This window comes from Hylobates moloch, unplaced genomic scaffold, assembly GCF_009828535.3.
Source record: "Hylobates moloch isolate HMO894 unplaced genomic scaffold, HMol_V3 SCAFFOLD_6, whole genome shotgun sequence".
Classification (NCBI taxonomy): Eukaryota; Metazoa; Chordata; class Mammalia; order Primates; family Hylobatidae; genus Hylobates; species Hylobates moloch.
Genome location: NW_026652281.1, coordinates 150,058,346 through 150,076,590, shown reverse-complemented (window position 1 = coordinate 150,076,590; position 18,245 = coordinate 150,058,346). Strand labels below are relative to the sequence as shown.

Genomic DNA, 18,245 nt, shown 5'->3' with positions numbered 1-18,245 from the left:
TGACCTCTACGCTTCAAAATTTGATCAAATGGAAACTTAGGCGGCGGTGAGGCCCGCCGCAAGGGCTTGGGGTGGGGTGGAGGGAGGGATGGAGATTCTGCAAGCATGCGCTCCGGAACCTTGAGTTTCAAATCCTGAGTCATCCAGGTAAAAGTATGTGCATCTATTACCAACCAGGTGGATGTCTAAAATACATCCCTTGACAGCCAGTCGCCGGGTTCTGCCCACCCCTGCTCCAAAGCCAAAGTCCCAGCACCCTCGGCCCTTCTGACTTGGGTCATCCCCCAGTTCCTACCAGGGCTTTGGCCTCTGGGTGGTCCCACATCAAACCCATCTTCACAAGAAGTGAGCTGTCTGAGACATAAACCCGTCACTCCACACTCAGACGCCCTCAGGCCTCCTATTGCTGAGAGCAATGTCCTTCATGCTCCTTAATGGGATGCCTGGGGCCCTCTACCCAGCCTGGCTCACAACCCAGGCTCAAGGCAGGCAACCTGGAGACTTCCAGCTCCTCCTCCTGGTTAAGCCACTGCTCCCCACTCCGGGCCTCCTACGGTGAGCCTGTGAGAACACCGTGATCTCCAGGTGACCTCCAAGCTCCCACCTCCCAGGCTTCCATCTGCCTGTTTGGCCACCTCACCCTAGAAGGGTGCATCCAACTCCTCCAGTCAACTATTCTGATCAAAAAGCAGTGGCTCCCATGAGCCTGGGGCCCTGAAATGCTCGGGGCAGGGAAGTGGGGTACAACAGAGGGGAGGTGCTGAGTCTGGGCTTTAGCATCACAGACCTGCGTTTGACTCCAGTTCCACCACTTACTGCTTCATGTGGTTTTGGCCGCCTGGTGCCTCAGTTTCCCCAGCTGTAACATGGGGTGAACAGTAGTAGTTACCTCGAGGGGTTCTGCGATGACCAGTGAGATGACCATCATGAAGTGCTGACCTGCCGGGCGCAGCCTGCACGCCTATAATCAATCCCAGCACTTTGGGAGGCCAAGGTGGGAGAATCGCTTGAGCCCAGAAGTTTGAGACCAGCCTGGGTAACATACAGTGAGACCCCTGTCTCTACAAAGAATTAGAAAATTAGCCAGATGTGGTGGCTCATGCCTGTAGTCCCAGCCACTCGGGAAGCTGAGGCAGAAGGATCGCCTGGGAGGTCGAGGCTACATAGAGCCATAATTGAGCCACTGCCCTCCAGCCCGGGCAACAGAATGAGGCCCTGTTTCAAAAAACAAACAAAAAAAAATAAAAATAAAAATCAAGTGCTAACCTAGGTGTTGGCATGCACATGATAAATCCATGAGTTATAGTATGGAAGGTACCATGAGTTATATTACATTATAAACTATCAATGGAGAGTTCCAGTTACTATATTTTATTAGTATAAATCCTCATGAGGTTAATAATTTTTAAGAGCAGTGAGAGACTGGGCAGTCAGAGGCTGGAACATTCTGTGGCCAGGTTGCCTGAGGAGGGGCCTGCTCCCTGAAAACATGGAGTTTCAGAACACTCTGTGGGGCCTCTTTCCCAAGGATAATTACCGGCCTGTCCAAAGCCAGGTTGGAGCCCAACCACCCAAACAAATGTGCCTCCCCCTCACCCCCCACCAGGACCAGGCCAGAATAAGCGTCTTATGTCACTGATAACCACAGGCTGGGGCTGGAGCCATGTTGATCCAACCAACGGTGACCTCATTTCCTTAAGTTACAATCTCATGGTGGCGGGAGGGGGCACTGACCCCACTGTGGCCACAAACCTGCCACAGAGGGCCAGCCACCCAGAAAACGAGAACTGTGACCTTCAGTTCTTCCCAAACCTGCAGGGCTTCCTGGGGGTCACAAGCTTCTGACAACTGGAAGACCCCAAAGATGCGATGCTTTCTCCTCTCAATTGCTCAGTAAGTCCTAGGGCTCATCCTGCGGAGGCCCTTCGGGCAACTCCTATACCTTAGTAAGGAGGCAGCAGGGAGGGAAGGGGGCATTAGGGGCACTGCATCTTCATAGCTGGAGCATCTGGCCTGAGCTCCTCCGCACAGATCTCTCTATTCATGCCTGCCTCCCTCCCTCTCTCCAGCCACTGACTTAGCACAGGGTTGGACTCAAGGCAAATACTCAAAAAATGTCCCCTCATGTTTTCTTTTTTTTTTTTTTTTGAGATAGGGTCTTGCTCTGTCTCCTAGGCTGGAGTGCCATGGCGCAATCATGGCTCACTGCAGCCTGGATTTCTTGAGCTCAAGTGATCCTCCCACCTCAGCCTCCCAAGGAGCTGGGACTACAGGTGTGTGCGTCCACGGCCAACTAATGTTTTTAAAATTTTTTGGCAGAGACAGGATCTCACTGTGTTGTCCAGGCTGGTCTCGAACTCCTGGGCTCAAGTGATCCTCTGGCCTTGCCTTTTCAAAGTGCTGGGATTACAGGTGTGAGCCACTGCACCTGGCCCCCTTCCTCCCCTCATCCCTAAGCTTCGTACCTCTCCAGGGACTCGGTGGGATCAGAGTGTCCAGGGTGCCCCTGGGAGAGAGGGAGAGGAAGTCCTGGCACAGGGGAATGGGGAGCAGCGGGAACACACTGTGCTCTTCAGAAAGCAGCAGCCCTGCCCTTGGGAAGCTGCTTGAGTTGTCTGGGCTTGCTGGAAGGGCCCTTCCCCAGTGCTCCCGGGCATTCTGCGGGTGGGGCCCCACCTGCTTGAGCCTCAAGCTGTGACGTCAAAACTCTCTTGTTGGCAGCCCATTGCCTCAGTGCCCCACCTCATGTGGGATGAGCTGGGAATGCCACCCCACATGCTGTCAGCAGCAGGCAAGAGAGGCGTCTTTTTAACTCAAAGCAGAAGAGGGGACAAGGAATTCACATTCACTGAGTACTTATATGCCTGGTGCGGAGCGGCCTTAAAACCTTTTTAGAGTTAGATGCGGACTATGTAGGACATGAATAAATGCACGAAGAGATATGGACCTTATGATATTAAAGTATATCCGGCACTATATTAAGTTAGCTTTCAGCTAAACAATCTTGTTTGATCCTCATAAAATATCATGTACCTGCAGCCATCTCATTGTCTACCTCCTGCCCTGCTTTAGTTCTTGTCTTTGGAGTACTTGCCCCTGATCAACATAGTCTAGTTTTGTTTGCTTGTTGACTGTGTCTACCACTGGCATTTTCAGCTCCTCCACGTGTGGAACCACAGAGCAGTGAGTGAGCAGGTCCGGCCCTGGGCTCCATGAGCTCATCATCAAGAAGTGAATCCCAGGCCGGGAGCAGTGGCTCTCGCCTGTAATCCCAGCCTGGGATTACAGGCTGAGGCGGGTGGATCATTTGAGGTCAGGAGTTCGAGACCAGCCTCACCAAAATGGTGAAACCCTGTCTCTACTAAAAATCCAAAAATTAGCTGGACATGGTGGCTCTCGCCTGTAATTCCAGCTACTCAGGAGGCTAAAGCACAAGAATCTCTTGAACTCGGGAGGTGGAGCTTGCAGTGAGCTGAGATCATGCCACTGCACTACAGCCTGGGCAACAGAGTGAGACTCCGTCTCCAAAAAAAAAAAAAAAGTGAGTCCCAATTCTACCTGGCAGCGCAGAAGGCCTGGCCCCTCTCCGTCCTGCCTGCTCTACCTCCTACCCTCTCCGCTTGCTTGCTTTGTCCTGGCTGATTGGCCTTCTTCCTGCCTTCACATACACCAGGTCATCCCTGCCTGAGGCCCTTTGCACCTGCTGGTGTCCTGCCCACAGCACATAAAGCCACCTGCCTGGTGCCTGGTCTCAGCAGATGACACATGTGTGCCTCTGTCACCTTGCTCAGAACATGACAGGCCTGCCAAGCCAAGCGGGTCCCCTCCTAGAGGGTGGGGTACAGCCTGTAGAGGCCAGTGGGTGCCTGGCATACAACAGGTACCTCATAACATCAGCAAGTCTCAACCTCTTGCTGCTCTCCCTGCTTCGACATCTGATTCATGATAGGGTGATCCTAAGATGTCCAGTGACTGAGTCGTACAGAGGGGAAGATGCTTGACTTGGACATGGCCATCTCCCATTAGAGGCCTGGGGGGAATAAAACCCCTTCTTCGAACCCTGCATGGCCACAGGGTCATGTCTTGGGAAGCAGACCAACCTCTCCCAGAGCTGGAAGGGAGCTCTGACTCTGGTCTACTCTCTATTTGGCTACCAATACTGAGACCCAGAGGGGTTCGGCAACTTGCATAGGGTCACACAGCAAAGTAGTAATTAAGCAGAGACCTGACCCTGGGTCTCCCAATGCCTTATCTTGTACTCTTCCCACCACTGTAAAAGGTCCCCTGGGCTTTGGTGCCATCAGGGTTAAAACAGGATCAGAGTGACCAGGAAAGGCAAACTCCCATACCAGGGGAGGGCTGAAAGGTATATCCAGAAACAAGGTGAGACCAGCCCTCCCGTCTCATAGGCCTCTCAGTGTGCTGGTCGAACACACATGGGCTCGGGAGACAGGCAGGGCTGGGAGCCAGCTCCTAACTGTGTGGCTGTGGGCTGGTCCCTCCATCTCCCTGGGCCTCAATTTCCTCTTTGTAAAGAGGGGGCAGCTCCCTCCTGAGGCTGTTTGAGAACTAAAGGTGGTAATGCTTGTATAATGAGAGTCGTCTTGGGCTAAGCAGCTAAGTATTTGGTTTCCGATTGTCTTGTGGCTGAGTGGAGGCAAAGGAAACCAAGAAATCCCATTAGCGAAAAAGAACATTCCAGTGCTGCGCAGGAGAGTGGGTGGCCAGGGCCCAGCTCCGTGATGACTTTCCGGGCTGTAAACACAGAAACGAAAAGGCTTTGAAGCCTCAAGCCAGTGCCAAAGGTAGGAAGCTCCTGGGTCTAATTCCATCTCAGAGGGGCGTCCGATGAGGTCGTGACTGCATAATTCCAATGGCATTCTGTTACACACACACCCCAGAGCGTTTACTAGGTTATCCACACAACAGATAATTCTAGGAATCAGGAATGGATTAACTCTGCGTCAGCCACTGCCAGGAAGCCTGCACCGATTCCTCACCAAGTGTGGGCCTGAGAAATGGGAAGGGGGTTAGTCCAGGGGGCCGGGCGCCGATGTCAGCAACCTCGCCCCCTCCGGTAGGAAGCCGTACCCATTAGTTTCACTGAACTCTTCGGCTCTCACATCAAATGACCCTGTGATGATTCAGAGGGAAAAAAAGCCCACTGGCCAAACAAAGGGATGGCAGAGATGAGCAAATTATTTCTGTTCATCTTTGAGCCCAGGAGAACCCCCACGGAATGGAACCAAAATGTTCTCTTTAGCTTTAACAAGGCAATATTCACTTTTGCTCTGACTTTAAAGTCCTTTTAAGAAACAGAAGAGCAACCGATGCCACAGGCTTGGAGACAGAAGTTGGAAGGTTTGGAACTTGCTCTCCTTTTTAAGACCCCTCTCTCTCTTTTTTCTTTTTTTTGAAACAGGGTCTTGCTTTGTCACTCAGGCTGGAGTGCAGTGGTGCACTCTTGGTTCACTGCAACCTCTGCCTCCCAGGGTCAAGCAATTCTTCTGCCTCAGCCTCCCCAGTAGGTGGGATTATAGGCGCCCGCAACCATGCCCAGCTAATTTTTATATTTTTAGTGTAGACAGGGTATCAGCATATTGGCCAGGCTGGTCTCGAACTCCTGACCTCAGGTGATCCGCCCGCCTTGGCCTCCCAAAGTGCTGGGATTACAGGTGTGAGCCACCAAACCTGGCCAAAGACCCCTCCCTCTTCTTGTCTGGGGTCCCAGAACATCCTGGAATGCCCATCGGGAAAGTATGACTTACACTTCTGTCGTTATAAATCCGGTGAGCTCCGAGAGGAAGAGGAAGAGGATGAAGAGGCAGCAGCAGATGGAGACTGGAAGAAACAACAGAAATGCAAACTGTTAAGGGTGGTGGGCACTGACGAAGGGAGACCAGCCTAGAGGGAAGAGGAAAGAGGCCCCAGGACAAGGGCGTGCCCACAGACCCTCCAAAGCCCCTTCTGACTCGAGCCTCAATATGAAGCAGCCCCACCCCCTGCCTTTGGGGTACTGGTCTGGCCTCCAGGTGTGGATCAACCTGCCGATGTGAGCAATCCTGCTGGGGCTGGCCCCACTTCCTTCCAGGGGAGCTCTTTAATGCAGAGGCCAGCCAAAAGTAGAGGCTGCAAACTGGTGGCCCACGAATGTGTTCTGTTTGGCTCGAGTGACAACATATCTCACAATTTGGAGTCCACCTTGAACAATCAGCAGATTTCACATAAAAGGCCAGCGTTCTGGCTTCTCCAGAACATCTAACCCTTGTTCCCACAGAGGGTCTGAGCCCATGAGTTTGCCACAGGCCCCACCACTCCCTTCTGCCTCTCTGGTTCTGAGGCTGAGGCAGAGCCTGTTGCTGTTTATCACCACCCTCTGTGGTGCCATCCACACGGTGCGCCTGTCCTTAGACGGGGCTATAGACAGCGGTGCTTCAAGAGAAGAAATAATTCTTTATGGAAGTGAAGAATGGTCCAATATGCGTATTATTTCTTTATTTTTGAGACTCTGTTGCCCAGGCTGGAGTGCAGTGGCGCAATCTCGGCTCACTGCAACTTCCACCTCCTGGGTTCAAACGATTCCTCTGCCTCAGCCTCCCAAGTAGCTGGGATTACAGGTGTCTGCTACAACACCCAGCTAATTTTTTTATTTTTAGTAGAGATGGGGTTTCACCACGTTGGCCGGGCTGGTCTTGAACTCCTGATCTCAAGTGAACCGCCCGCCTCAGCCTCCCAAAGTGCTGGGATTACAGGCGTGAGCCACCGCATCCAGCCGGTCCAATATGTTTAAAATGCAGAGAGTGTAGAACAGAGTTCTGGGGTCGGCCACGTCAGTTGTCTTTCTCTCATCTGCCTGGCCCCTAAAGACACTGGGGTTTGTGGACCCTGGAGTCACACCTTGGGGGCAGGACATAACAAGTGCCCCAGGGTCCGGCCCTCAACTCCGCTCACCAGCCCCATCTCCTGACACTCCCCACAATGTCTAACCACCTAGCCACACCCACCCATACCGAGCTGCATGCTATTCCCTAAATATGCCTTTCATTTCTGCTCCTTTGCCTGGACTCATCATCCCTCCTCCTCCATGGTTATCCTCTCTGCTTGCTGAACTCCTACTCATCCTCCTAGGCCCGACTCAAATGTCCCTTTTGATGGGAAGTTTCCCCTACTCCCAGAGGTGGAGCTGGTCACTCTTTCCTCTATGTTCCCGGCCTCTACTTGAACATGTCCCACATTTTATCGGTTATCTGTGGCCGTTTCTCCCACTAGACTGATATCCAGAAAGACAAATACTCTGGAGTTCCAGTGCCTGGCCTGGGGCTGGGGACTAATAGGTATTGTGTATGGCAGAGAGTCAGCTCCCAGGATACAAAATGAGGGCTGAATACGCCACACCTGATTTTATCCCAGAGGCGCTTAGTGGGCAAGGGCTCACTAAGGACCATGCTGGGGCCGCACTGCTCACCTGCTGCATGGCCCTAAGTGAGTTACTTAACCTCTTTGTGCCTCCACTTCCTCACCTGTAAATGGCAGCAATGGTGGTACCTGCCTTATGGGGCTGCTCTGAGGATCTCAATAACACAAGGATTGAGCTTGAAACAGAGCCCGGCAGGTAATTACTTGAGCATCAGCTCATGAGTAGGACTTACATCAGAGAGATGTGGGAAGGGTTTGGTGATCTGGGGAAAGTGATTCAACACATTGGTTCACCCTTAGTTTCCTGCAAAGAAGACTTCCCAATCCCTCTTGCTGATTCTGCTGCATTCTCCGCAGCTTGCACCTGGACTGGCAGAGCCAGCGTCATGGATATGACAGCCAGTTATCGCTATTATTTTTCTTAGTCCATATCTATTTATGTATATCTATCTGGCTATCTACCTATCTAAAACAAACAGCCAAACATTGATCGATTGATCGATCTATCTTCAAAGCAAATAGCCATCTATCTGTCTTCAAAACAAACAGCTAAAGATGCATCCCGAGGGAAGGGGGAAGAAAGAGAGTGTTTGCTGGGCACCTACTATGTGCCCTGTTGTGACTGCATTAACAGATGTCCTGTCACCTCACACTCCCACCACCTTGAGGGGGGCGGTGCCCATGTTAAGGGTGTGGAAATGGAGGCACAGTGAGACAAGGGGGCTGGCCCAAGGCTTCACTGTGTGGGGGCAGGAGAGGCAGGACTGGAACCCGTATGTTTTAGAGCCAATGCCCTGAGAACTTGGGCTCCGAGTGAAGGGCAGGATGTCCCCAGACTGCTCACTGAGTCTCTCCAACCACCCTGAGACATGGGGGATACTAGAATTACTCCCAATTTCTCCCAAACTTTGAAAAAGTTGGCCGGGCGTGGTGGCTTACGCCTGTAATCCCAGCACTTTGGGAGGCCGAGGTGGGTGGATCACGAGGCCAAGAGTTCGAGACCAGCCTGACCAACATGGTGAAACCCCGTCCCTACTAAAAATACAAAAATTAGCCAGGCGTTGTGGCGGGCACCTGTAGTCCCAGCTACTCCAGAGGCTGAGGCAGGAGAATCACTTGAACCCAGAAGCAGAGGTTGCAGTGAGCCAAGATCGCGCCACTGCACTCCAGCCTGGGTAAAAGAGCAAGACTCTGTCTCAAAAAAAAAAAGAAAAAGAAAAAGTTGTACCGGGGAAGCATTTAAAGGTTTTACTTAAAAAAAAAAAAAAAAAAGTATCATCAGCACCATAAGATGAGAAAAAAAATTTTTTTAAAGAAAAAAATAGTTAACGATGCGTATTATAAAAAAAAATCCAGCTGTATAAAAAAGTGAGTTTGTCTCTCCTGATCTGCAGCCCCTGATTCCCTGTTATGTTTCATGTGTCCATCCATGGACATTTAAACATATATATCCCCCTAAGCGAACAGCAGCATAATGGGCACACTCTTTTCCACCGTGCTTTGCTCACTCAGCAATCTATGTCGAAACAGGTTCCACATCAGTTTACTGAGTGGCCGTGTTTTCTTTCATTTTTGAACGGCAGAGAGATAAATTTCAAATTGTCTTCTCCAGCTGCTGAACAAATCCACTGGAAGAGATCAGCTATCAATTCAAATTTCCTGGCTCCTGTTCTTCTCTTTCTCACCTGCAAACCGAGGCTATTAAACCTCTTGGAAAACTGAGCAGGCAAAACATCCTTGCTTTGGAAGCTTGCAACTTTCTGACCAGGATCATATAGGACCCACATTTCAGAATCTTTTGCACCCTTCTCCCCCAAGCCCCGACAACCCACTGGATGCTGTAATGATGAACAGGCACAAAATAGGGAGTGTTGCAGGGCATGGTGGCTCACGCCTATAATCCCAGCACTTTGGGAGGCCAAGGCAGGCAGATCACTTGAGGTCAGGAGTTTGAGAACAGCCTGGCCAACATGGTGAAAACCTATCTGTACTAAAAATACAAAAATTAGCCAGGTGCGGTGGCGGGCGCCTGTAATCCCAACCACTTAGGAGGCTGAGACAGGAGAACCACTTGAACCCGAGAGGTGGAGGTTGTAGTGAGCCAAGATCACACCATTGCACTTCAGGCTGGGCAACAAGAGTGAAATTCTATCTCAAAAAAACAAACAAAACAAAACAGGAGTGTTCATGAAGGTCAGTGCTGACTTGGATGGGTCCAGGTCTCCCAGCTACTTTCCGTGTTCCATGCCTGTAGATGTGTGTCCCAGGGTTCTAATTCTATCCACACCAGAGCCGGTGGGATGGGATGGAAAGGCCTCCTTCTGAAATCTATGTGCTTTTTCAAGGCTCGGACTGAAGCCTGGTCAGCCCAGCAGGTGGACACAATAAGTGCCAAGTCTACTCGGCAGAGACTCAGTGGTCCAAAGGTCCCGATCACACGCGTTCATGGCGTGTGTTACCCTTACCCCAGATAGAGGAGGACAGAGACCAGGTCTTAATGCCACTGTGGCCTCAGAGACTAGCACAGTGCCTGGCTCAGAGAAGGTATAAAATAAATATTTGTTGAGTGCATGAATGAAAAACATGACAGGAGGTAAAAACTATTTCAACCAGAAAGGCCTTCTGATAGGAAGGCTTGATGAAGGTTTTTCAGTCCATGTTTGGGCAAGACTCTAAGGCTCTCCAACTCCAGACTTCTTCTGAAACTGACTCAGGCGTTGGACAGTAGGAATGTGACCCCAGGAGAAGGCTTGATGGTAGGAAACCTGGTACGGCCAGCCAAAGGGGGCACTGGACCTGAGACCCAAGGCTCTGAGAGGCCAAGGAATTTGTCCAAGGTCACACAGTCACGTAAGTGGAGGAGGCAAAATTTAAACCCTGAGCTGTGAGTCTCCAATGCCCTGATCTTTCCTTCAGTTATTAATAGCACCCATCACAAAGTAATGAAATGGTGTGTGTCCGAGTCGGCCCGCCCTGCCCAGCCGTGTGCTCCTCAAGGACAAAGATGGAAGCCCCGTTCATCAGCACAGTCCCCGGGCTTGGCATGGCGCCTGGCCCAAGGACCTGGTTAATAAATATTTATTCACTAAATGGTAGCTAAGGGCTGGCTTCCTATGCCTCACGCCTTTCCTCTTGTGTAAGGAAATTTGCTGTCTCCTGTGCTGTGGCTGAAACTGTCTATCAGACCATGTCCCTGGAGGGCCCTTTGGCAGGACCTTGTAAGTTTCAAAACACACATACTCTTTAACCTAGTAATTCCTCTTCTAGGGAAGTTACCTTACAGAAATAACTGTACAGGAATACAAAAAGATATGGACAAGGATGTCCAGCAAACCAAAATGGGGAATGTCTACCCTCAGGGGCTGGCCACAGGCCCCGTAGGTCAGCCAGATAACAGAATGTGACACAGCTGGAAAGAAGAATGTGGTGGCTGTTTATCCGCTGGCAGGAAAGGTGCCCAGGATGTATCAGTGGAAGAAAGGCAGGGGAAGGACAGTGTGCAGAATATGCTCCCTTTTGTGTTTCAAACAGTGATATAGGTATATCAAAGCCTAAATAGGCCAGGTGCAGTGGCTCATGCCTGTAATCCCAGCACTTTGGGAGGCCGAGGCAGGCGGATCGCTTGAGGTCAGGAGTTCGAGACCAGCCTGGCCAACATGGTGAAACCCCGTCTCTACTAAAAATACAAAAATTAGCTTGGCATGGTGGCAGGCGTCTGTGGTCCCAGCTACTCAGGGAGGCTGAGGCACAAGAATTGCTTGAACCCGGGAGGCAGAAGTTGCAGCGAACCGAGATCCCGCCACTGTACTCCAGCCTGGGGGACAGAGCGAGACTCCATCTCAAAAAAAAAAAAAAAAAAAAGCCTAAATGTTTTTTTAAAACTCTAGAAAAATACACACCTGACTGTTAAACATACCAGACAAGGGAGAGACTGCAGAGATGGAGAAGAGGGAAGAGGATGGAGCCACTGGTGTACGGTAGGAATGGGGCAGGAAGCCTCATTTGATTTTTTTTGGATCAGGTTCATAAACTACCAAGGCTCTTTCCTCTCATGGCCCCCTCCATATCCTTCCCTCGGGGGTCAAGGCACAAAGCTGCACAGCTTCTCAGGCCACAGGCCCTCATGGGTTGCAGGCTCCGGGAGGACAGTGAGAAGAAGAGAGTCATCCATGCACTGAGGGGTTAGCACGTGCCCTGCACAAGACACATCCCGGGAATCCCGGGACACATTTAATCCCCAGATCAGGAAACTGAGGCTCAGAGAGGGGAGTGACTTGCTCAGTCACACTGCTGCTAAATGGGAGGATGAACCTTGCTCTGCCCAAACACAGAGCCTGTGTGACATGCATCCTGCCACGCGGCTGTGCTGTCCCTTCCTCAGGGCTCTCAAAGGCATCTTGCAGCTTCAACAAGCCCAGCCGGATCCCCAAGGTCCTCCCCCAACTGAGAATGGCCTGACCTGGGAGAAGTGGACTCCAATATGACCAACTGCCCGGCCCAGGACCCTGCTCAGGCAGCAGGGCTGGGACCGTCAGGGGGGCAGTTCCCTCTCTCATACCAGGCAGTAGGGGGGCTTGTGGGGTGCAAGGAGGCCCACCTGAGTATGAGTCGTGGCTCCATCTTTTGTGAGCTGTGAAATTTCAGCTCACCTCTCTCAGCTCATTTTCTCATTGGGAAAATGAGGCGAAAGCATCCCCTGTTTGCAAGGTGGCTTTGGTTTGTTTTTAAAACTTTTTACTGGCCGGGCACGGTGGCTCATGCTTGTAATCCCAGCACTTTGGGAGGCCGAGGCGGGCGGATCACGAGGTCAGGAGATCGAGACCACGGTGAAACCCCGTCTCTACTAAAAATACAAAAAATTAGCCGGGTGTGGTGGCGGGCACCTGTAGTCCCAGCTACTCGGAGAGGCTGAGGCAGGAGAATGGCGTGAACCCGGGAGGCGGAGCTTGCAGTGAGCCGAGATTGCACCACTGCACTCCAGCCTGGGCAACAGAGCGAGACTCTGTCTCAAAAAACAAACAAACAAACAAACAAACAAAAAACACTTTTTACTGTAGAATAATCATAGATGCAAAGGTAGTACAGACAGTTCCCATATGCCCTTCACTGGGCTTCCCCTTATGTTAGCATCTTACATTTGTCAAAATGAAGAAATGAACGTTAGTACAGTACCATGAACTTGGCTATGGACTTTATTTGGACTTCACCAGTTTTCCCACAAACTCCAGATTTCTGTTCCAGGGACTGATCTGGGAGTCCACTTTGCATTTTCATCCTGGGTCCTTAGTCTCTTATCAGTGACAGTTCCTCGGTCTTTTGTGTTTTTCGAGGCCTTGCCACGTTTGAAGAGTACTGGTCATTCTATCCTATAGAATGTCCCCTGACCAGAGATTGTGAGTTTTCTTATGATTAGACTGAACTGTGGTTTTTTGGGACGATCCCATGGAGGCAAGATGCCTCCTTGCATCCTATCAGGGGCTCATGATATGCACGTGGCTTATCACTGGTGATGCCAACCTTTCTCACTTGGTTCCTCCCTGGCACTTGCCACGTTTCCTCAGTAAAGGCCTTATTTTTCCTTCCCATTCTCTATTCTTTGAAATAGAGTTACTAGGTCCACACTCAAGAGAGGGGAATTCAACTCCACCACCTGGATGGGAGAATAGCTACATAGACGTTGAGTATCCCAAATCTGAAAACCCGAAATCCTAAGTGCTCCAAAATTTGAAACGTTTTCAGTGCCAACATGTTGCTCAAAGGAAATGCTCACTGGAGCATCTTGGATTTCAGGTTTTTGGATGTGGGATGCTCAACTGATAAGTATAATGCAAATATTCTAAAATCTGAAATCCAAAATCTGAGACACTTGTCCTAAGCATTTTGGATAAGAGATACTCAGCCTGTATATTATTTGGAATTCTTCTGAAAGGATTTGTCTCTTCTCCCACATTTATTGATATCAATTAGGACTCACAGAACTCTTTCTTAATTCTCTGGCTTCTAAGCCAATAATGTCATTATTTATTTTATTACTCAAACTGCCGCAGGCTGGCTTTCAAGTTGGCTCCTAGGTCCTGCTGACACCAGGCACTCCAGGCTCCTCTTTCTTTACCCTGCCTAGCCCTGAAATCAGCCATTTCTCCAAGGAGCCATGGTTCCTTTTATTGAAGAATGGTCTTTAGAACCCAAAATCTGGATGAGATTGTGATTTTTTTTTTTAATGGCTAAAAACATGCTTTGGTGGAAAACTCAAATCGTTTCTAAGATATAAAGAGAAAAGTAAATCTCCTTCCTACCCCTGGGCCCAATTCCTCTCCCAGGGGCAGCTACTGTTTTTTTTTTTTTTTTTTTTTTTTGAGACAGAGTCTCGCTCTTGTTGCCCAGGCTGGAGTGCAATGATGTGATCTTGGCTCACTGCAACCTCCACCTCCCTGGTTCAAGCAATTCTCCTGCCTCAGCCTCCCGAGTAGATGGGACTACAGGCACGTACCACCATGCCTGGCAAATTTTGTATTTTTAGTAGAGACGGGGTTTCAGCATGTTGGTCAGGCTGGTCTTGAACTGCTGATGTCAATTGATCCACCCGCCTTGGCCTCCCAAAGTGCTGGGATTACAGGCGTGAGCCACCATGCCCAGCCTGGCAGCTACTCTTGACAATTTCTTTCATGTCCTTCCAGATGGTGCCTATGCCTTGCGGGGTTACAGTGAGGATAGAGAGTAAGTGAGGAAATGCTTGAAGGGCCCCCGCAAGATGCTCAGCATTTCTTTCCTCCCTCCTGTCTTTCCTTCTTTCCTCCCTAGGCCAGATGGTCTGCACAGAGAGAGCAGGCACAGGCAGTGGAGATGGGGCAGAGGGCATGGCCAGAGGGTGGCTACTCACTAATGGCCCCGGTGTACGTTGGCTGCGTAAGGTCCTTGGGCACCTTCCTGTAGATGTCAAACCTGTGGAGAGCAAATGGAACAGGAGTGAGGTGGGCACAAAGGGTGGGTCTCAAGGCAGCAGGCAATGGTGCTGGCTCGTGTGACACATGGTTCAACAAACCATGGTTCTTCCCACAGTTTTTCTGCTCTTTCAGGACACTTTCTCCAAGATGCTTCTCTGATGGAACCCTTGCTCCCCACAACACCCTTAGATCACATCCCCTTGTCATCTCTTCTTCATAACATTTTTTTGTTTTTTAAACAGGGTCTTGCTCTGTCACCCAGGCTGGAGTGCAGTTGTGCAATCTTGTCTCACTGCAACCTCTGCCTCCCGGGTTCAAGTGAGTCTCGTGTCTCAGCCTTCCAAGTAGCTGGGACTATGGGCATGCGCCACCATGCCTGGCTAATTTTTGTATTTTTGGTAGAGACGGGGTTTTGCCATGTTGCCCAGGCTGGTCTCGAACTCCTGAGCTCAAGCGATCTGCCCACCTTGGCCACCCAAAGTGCTGGGATTACAGGCATGAACCACCAGATGACCTTCCCACTCATCGGTGGGTCTTCCATCAGAGTGTAACTTCTGCGAGAGCAGGGGCCTAGTTAGGTTTTGTTCCCTGCCACGTTCCCAAACCCTAGCATGGGCCTGGTGCATAGTCGGCACTGGATAATTATGGAATGAATGGAACCTCTGAATTGGGGGTGACTCTGACGCTAGAGGAAGCAGGGAAACGCACAGCCCTGCTCGAGTTATGTGACGATGCTACATTCTTGCTCCACGTCACCTCTCCTCCCCCTCTTCCCTTTCCTGCCTCCCCCTGTTTCCACTCCTGCTGCACCCCCCACCCCTCCCCAGCTCCTGCTGTCTGCCTCATGGAGATTCTTCTTAAGAATGCTAAGGCATAAGGTTAACAGAAAGTCCTGCCAGGAGCCCACGGTCTCAGCATCAGCTCGTGATGGCTCTGGTTCCTGTCTTGTGTGGTTTCTTTCCCTCCCAGAAGCTGACAGATGTCTTTCTTTCCTATGGAGCACAGGGAAATCGTGTGGTGTAGTGGGAGAATTCAGGGTTTTGGAATCAGACAGACACGGGTTTAATTCTGGCTCTGCTTCAGCTATTTCAGAGTTAAGACCCTGGAATCAGACTACCGTGGTTCAACTCTCGGCTGGTCCTCTTGTTCACCGTGTGACCTGCAGCAAACGACTTCACCTCTCTGAGCCTAAGTTTCCTCCTTTGTAAAAATGGGACCATTACTACTAGACCCTGCGAGGCCACGGAAAGGAGTGAGGGAAAGAAGTGTCTGTAAAGGATGTGACGCAGAGAGCTCGCAGGGGAGGCTCCCCACGCACTTGGCTTCGTTTCCTTCACTTGAACCTGTGTAGCAGACAGTTCTCCCACAGCAGAGTTTGATCGACAGAACCCTCCTCAGTCCACACGGCATTCCCAGCTCTCAGACGGAACTTGACTTGCTGGAGAGGCCAGCGGCTCCAGCCCTTGGGGGTGACAGGCTGGTGTGTAGTTCCTCTTTGGTGATTGGGAAACAAGAGTATGCCCAGCTAAACCCGACGCAATGCCTTGGAAACCTTACGTAAGGGCTGATGCTTGAATCAGTGTGCTCACCCTAATTACACGTGAAACATGCTCCGTTTCCTAAGACCTCAGGGGAGAAAAATTCCTGCGGGCTGCCAAGTTAAAAGGTACCACTTTCTCTGCCGCCTGCTTAGCTCCCAGTCACCTGTGCTTGTGCCCCTGAGGGTACTAGAAGCTGGGGCTGGGGTGTGGTCAGGAGGTCGGGGGTCTCTGCAACTCACCTGTCCATATTTACTCACATCCCTTAGTCAGAAAGTGGGGGCCGCTTTAACACTGAGAGGTGTGTGAGAGGTAAGAGCATCTGCTGTGGAATCAGGTGCCTGGGCCCAACTATGACCACTACTGTGCCACCCTGGGCCCGTCACTTAACCTCTCTGTGCCTCAGTTTCTTTGTCTATAAAGTGGGGGCAACAACAGTAACTATCTCACAGCATGGTGGTGAGGCTCAAATGACTGAGCACATATAAAGTACTTAGGCGGAGCCTGGCACCCCAGAAATGCCACGCGGATATCTGTGGTTACTATTATTATTAACGCTTGTTTGACTAACATTTACGCAGTGCCTACTAACACACCCCCTCTTTTAGGCCCTCAGGCAAGGAGATAAAAATCAACCCTTGGCCCAGTGAGTTTGTAGTTTAGCAGTAGAGGCAAAGAAAGGGAAGGAGAAGGTAGTGGCATCCTCATCGCGAGGTGCTGGATTAACTCAGGAGGGGGTACCTGACTCGGCCTGAGGTCCTCGGTGAAGCTTCCTACAGTGGGTGATGTGTGCACAGAGCAGAAGGGGGAGACGATGGGTGGGTGGAGGGAAAGAGCAGCCCAGGCAAGGAGAGGAGCAGAAGCAAAGACAGAGTAGGACCGAACCCGGGAAGCTGGGCGCTGTCTTCTCTCCTGCATGGGGCACAGCACGACGTGGAGGGAGAGGAGGATGGAAAGCTGGGGCGGGGCTGGAGGAGAGGGTCCTGAGGGCCAGGCTGTGGCTAGGGAGTCTCACACCAAGTGTCGACGGGGGCCGGCGGGCAGTCTACTGTGGGAGACTGTGAGAGGTTAACAAATTTGGGAGGTGGGGGTGGGGAGAGGGAACAGAGACAAAACAAACCAGCGGGCGGCCATCACCGAGCCCCAGCTGATGCCTGCCAGGCAGAGATGCCGGCTCGGGAGGCCAGACCTTCTGATTGTCCAAGAGAAGCCAGCACTATGGAATTTTACATGGAAGTTCACCATTCTCAAATGCTGGGCCAACACTCTACAGGACAAATGAGACGTGTCTGCAGATGACATGAGGCCCGGGGCCTAGGCGGTGACCATCTGAGCGGAGAGGCCCTGCAGAGCTGGAGAAGGATGTGGTCCGCCTCGTGTCATAGGAAGGCCAGCCTGGGCCAGTGGGGAGGGCACATGAGTTCTCCTAAGAAGACTGGAGAAATGAGCAGCAGGTAGTGAGGCAGCAGGGAAGGGCTGCAGCAGGAGGGGTCTCGTCCTCACTCCACCCCAACTTGGTCTTAGACCTGCAGAAAATCCCTGGCCCTTGCTGGGCCTCAGCTTCTCTGAGTATGGAATGGGGGGGGGTGCACAGGGGATCTAAAAGTTCCCGTGCAGATTAAAGCTGAATTGACAGCAGTGTCCTGGGGCTCGATACCCCAGGTGGCTAACAGCCCAGCTTTTGTCCAGGTCACCATCAGGGACCGACAAGCAGAAACTGCGCCTCACAGTTTAAAAAATACAGGAACTGCTGTACACAATGGCTCATGCCTGTAATCCCAGCACTTTGGGAGGCTGAGGTGGGAGGACTGCTTGAGGATAGGAGTTTGAGACCAGCCTGGGCAGCATAGAGAGACCTCATCGCCACAAAAAAATGAACAAAATGAGCTGGGCATGGTGGTGTGCGTCTGTAGTCCCAGCTAGTCGGGAGGCTGAGGTGAGAGGATCACCTGAGCCTGGGAGGTTGAGGCTGCAGTGAGCTAAGATGGTGCCAATGTACTCCGGCCTGGGTAACACAGTGAGACCCTATCTCAAAAATATATATAAAATAAAACTTAAAAAATAAAAAATATAAGAACCATTGTTTCAAAACTGGAAGTCAGAGGCTGCTGTGGGTGAGGAGGCAGTGGTGGCTCGGGGCAGAGTGTCTGAGCTCAGTCAGGGTGAGGAAGAGAGAGATAGGAAATTGTTACATACAGAGAGACTGGTCAAACATTTACATGTACAAGGATAGTGGGGCCAGGTGCCTCACTGCCAGGGAAGGGAGGTGAAAACATGGTATTATAGTGGTAATGGAAATATCAGTATGAATTAATCATTTTCAATATACCCAAATACTGAAATATGC

General features: G+C 51.1%; 1 protein-coding gene across 1 annotated transcript in view; it reads right to left on the bottom strand.

The window, feature by feature from the left end:
• Positions 1 to 18,245, bottom strand: part of ERGIC1 (endoplasmic reticulum-golgi intermediate compartment 1) — a 118,585-nt gene that overhangs the window by 49,987 nt on the left and 50,353 nt on the right. The window contains exons 2-3 of the mRNA XM_032158639.2: positions 14,297 to 14,358; positions 5,769 to 5,841 (exon numbers count right to left, since the gene is read on the bottom strand). Coding sequence (XP_032014530.1) covers positions 5,769 to 5,841; positions 14,297 to 14,358 — 135 coding nt within the window. The remainder of the gene's footprint in view (positions 1 to 5,768; positions 5,842 to 14,296; positions 14,359 to 18,245) is intronic.